The sequence below is a fragment of the Dipodomys ordii genome, unplaced genomic scaffold (assembly GCF_000151885.1).
Source record: "Dipodomys ordii isolate 6190 unplaced genomic scaffold, Dord_2.0 Scaffold147, whole genome shotgun sequence".
Lineage (NCBI taxonomy): Eukaryota > Metazoa > Chordata > Mammalia > Rodentia > Heteromyidae > Dipodomys > Dipodomys ordii.
Window position 1 is genome coordinate 1,480,451 of NW_012267363.1, and position 3,562 is coordinate 1,484,012.

Here is a 3,562-nt window from a genome sequence, read left to right on the forward strand (position 1 = left end):
CCCCCCCCCCCCGTGGCGCTCACCCCGGTTGCTGAAGAGCTCGGTGAGCAGCGTGCTGGCGGCGGTGATGACCGCAGAGCAGTAGTGGGGCAGGCGGCTGAGCACATCCACGATGAGCCGTATCTGCTGCCGCTCCTTGGTGCTCAACCACTCCGCGGTAGTCACCAGGTCTAAGTCGGCAGGCAGGTTCACGCTGCTCAGGACCTGTGTCGGGGCAAGATGAGCCTCCGGCCCACGACCCGGCTACGAAGCTTCCCCACCCCCAGACAGCACTGCTGCCCCCAAAGACCTTTCCTCCTTTGCCCTACTTTCTCCTAGAGTTGTAGGCCAGGAAGTGGTTGGATCCGAGCATCAGGGGCCAAACCCCTCTCTGATACTCCCACCTGGTTTGAAGCCCACTGAGGGGGCGCGTGGGAGCCTCAGCCCCGCCTAGGATCACTGGGTGGGGTGGGCACCGGAGGGGGGGGGCGCACCTTCTGGCTGGTGTTGCGCAGGCCGCCTGAGTTATTGAGGAAGATGATTTTGGTGGGCTGCAGCGCCTTGGCCAGCGACGCGGTCACCTCCAGCGAATCGAGGAGCACAGATCGGCGCGCGGACGTCTCCCCAATGGGGCACAGGATAGGGATGCTGTTGGACTCCAGGCACCACTGCAGCAGGTCCGTCTCCACCGAGACGATGCCGCCATAGCTGTGGGCCAGACGCGGTGCTAGAGAAATCCCCTCCGGGCAGGACGAGCAAATTAACCGGGACGGGCGGGGGCCGGCACTAACCTGGCATGGGGGGCGGGCTCCGCCGCGCTCAGCACCGAACCGCCGCCAAAAAATGGCACGGCAGTGGCTGCGTTATGCCGCAACTCGTCCACCAACACCTTGCAGCTCTGGGCAAGCTGTGTTTTGGCCTCCCAGAAGGAAAGGCATCCTGAGGGTGCCGTGGGGGCCGGCAGCCCCAGGACCACCAGTGGCTTCATGTCCATGCGCTGCAGGAAGGCCAGGGCGAAGGCGAGGCTGGATACCGCTTGCGGGCACCTGAGCACCTCCTCGTCCACCTGTGGAATGGAGGAGTGCGCGTTCGAGGGGGGGGTGTGGGGGCGGGGGGGAAGCAGCACTGGCACTGAGCCATAAGCTCCCACAGTCTGGTTCTTGGGACCCTCAGAGTGAGGGCCCCATGCTCTCCTGGCAGACCCCACTCCTGGCTACCTGCACCGGTCTGCTTCGCCCTTTGCCCGTCGGGTCTTGCCACCCCCTTATCTCATACCAGCGATCCTGCCTCCTCCCGGAGACCTTGGACTCTAGGACACCCTGGGGGTGGGGTGGGGAGGGGATGGGCGGCTCTGCCATCTGAAACGCTGCCTGCGCCCAGGGTGAGGGGCTTTTCCACACATCACCCCCGGAGGCTGGCTCCCGGCATCCAGCGTTGGGCGCCAAGTGTCAGGAACAGCGCACGGCCTCCCAGGCCAGGCCAGTGCCCTCGTGCTCCCGTTCCCGGCTCCGCAGCCTGTCCGGCAGTGCCCATCCCCGTCCTGTGGCCGTGGCTGCTCACCTCGATGACCGCGAAGGGCTTGTCCGCGGAGTACTGGCAGGTCTGGAACTGCGTGAGCCAGTGCCGTGCCTCCCCTGGGCTGGCCCCACACTGGTTCAGGAAGGCCTGGATGTCCCGCTGCACCAGCGAGCGGCCCGCTGGGGGCGCCGGGCTTTCGGGGGGCGGAGGAGGCGGCGTCCAGGATGGCTGTTCGGTGGCCGGCGACTGGCCGCTGTTTTCCGTGCCCTCCGCCTCCTCCCGCGGGGGCTGGGCCCTCGCCCAAGCGGTGCTGAGCCGGCGTCCCGGGCTGCCGCTCGCAGCCGCCCGCCGCCCCGTGCTACCACTCAGCCTCCGGATGCCCCGGAGCCTCACACCCGCAGCTCCGGTCCGCAGGGTCGCGGCTACCCACGTCGTCGCCATGACGACAGCCAACCCTCCTCTCCCCCCCTCTCCCACGGGTGGAAGTCTGTCTAGAACACTCAGCACTGAGGGGCTCTTGGCAGGTCTCTGGGTGGGGCTGGATCAGGCGGAGGCGGGTCAGGACCTGGGCTCGGGAATTGCTTCTGGGTGCATTTGGAGAGGGTCAGTCCATGGGTCAGGGGGCGGGGCCTCCAGGAACCCCGCCTCTGGAGGGGGGAGGTTGGCCAGACGAGATTTACAGCAAGGCCAAGATAAAGAGGGGAGCGAGCTCTTTAATCTGCTGCCAAGGCGCCTTCCAGGGCCCAGGGCCTAGGAGAGGTCTGGAAGTCAGCGGAGTTTTGAGAAGGGAGAGAGAGCAGATGTTGGGAGAGAGACAGAACGATTAGGCTGGGTGGAAGATGTGAGCCCCTGGCAAAATTAAAGGGCCACCCCTGGAACTCCTTTTTTTTTTTTATGCCGGTTGTGGGGCTTGAACTCTGGGCCTGCGCCCTGTCCCAGCTCTTCAGCTCAAGGCAAGTGCTCTACCACTTGAGCCACAGCGCCACCTCCGGTTTTCTGGTTCTGGTGGTTAACTGGAGATAGAGTGTCACAGACTTTCCTGCCCAGGCTGGCTTTGAACCATGATCAGTCCTCAGATCTCAGCTTCCTGAGTAGCTAGGATTACTGGCATGAGCCACCAACGCCCTGCTGGAACTCCTTTCTTTAAACTATGTGAACTTAACATCTATTCATCATGTCTAGACTTGGACTGGGAGGGCAGTGTCACAAACTGGAGACAGCCTTAGCCATAACGGGAGAGAATACCAATGTTACTAAATTCCAGCTAAATAGGAAGCCTGTGGAAGGTCTTTCACGCAGTGATGGAAAATGACTTAAACTAAAAACACCTTTCCCTCTGAGCTATAAAACTGCCCTTTGCTGCAGGCCTCCTTAGATCATCTCTCTTCCCCTTCCCCCCCCCCCCAAATATACCCTGTGGCTGTTAAGAGATAGCCTGTGAATTGTGGGCCCTACTGTTTGTTGACTAGTCTGCTAAAAGCTGATGCTTCACTCTAAGTCAAGATAAGATTCAATCTGGGCTCTGAGTCCCTTTGGTGTTCCCATCCTGCCCCTCCTCCTAAGACAAACTTCCTTAGACCCTTGCCCTGCCTGACTTCACTGATTCTCTCCCTCTCTCTCCCTCTCCCCTCCCTCCCCCACTCCCTCCACCACCCCACCCCACCCTCGATTTCAGTGGTAAGATTGTCTGGCCATCTTCTCTCCAGTCTGGGTGGAAGACTCTGACTTCCCCCTCATACCCTTCTGACTTAGTTTCCTTACATGCAGAATGCCAGTTACTGTGGAAAACCCTTCCCCAAAGCCTGACTTCTCTCATTCCTGTTTTATCATCCTCAGTTAGTTTACAGAGGAGGGCCATTCTGCTCGCAAGCAGGTATGCTGGCCTTTGAAGCAAACTAGATCTTACTCAGATCCAGGCTGTAGGGTTTGGAAAGAATTGAAGGGTGTTAGCTCTCACAGGAAGTGAGTCAGTGTCACCTGCCACAGGGCCCAAGTGCTGCATGAAAGCACCTGTGGGCTCTCTGTTACACCATCCTATTCCTACACATAGGTGCACAAGGCCCAG

General features: G+C 60.8%; 1 protein-coding gene across 1 annotated transcript in view; it reads right to left on the reverse strand.

Annotated features, from left to right (window-relative positions):
* The window catches only part of Nags (N-acetylglutamate synthase), a 5,643-nt gene extending 3,587 nt beyond the window's left edge, over positions 1-2,056 (reverse strand). Inside the window, exons 1-4 of the mRNA XM_013031940.1 lie at positions 1,540-2,056; positions 771-1,045; positions 474-687; positions 20-204 (exon numbers count right to left, since the gene is read on the reverse strand). Coding sequence (XP_012887394.1) covers positions 20-204; positions 474-687; positions 771-1,045; positions 1,540-1,938 — 1,073 coding nt within the window. The 5' untranslated portion in view covers positions 1,939-2,056. The remainder of the gene's footprint in view (positions 1-19; positions 205-473; positions 688-770; positions 1,046-1,539) is intronic.
* Between the last annotated feature and the right edge of the window lie 1,506 nt (positions 2,057-3,562).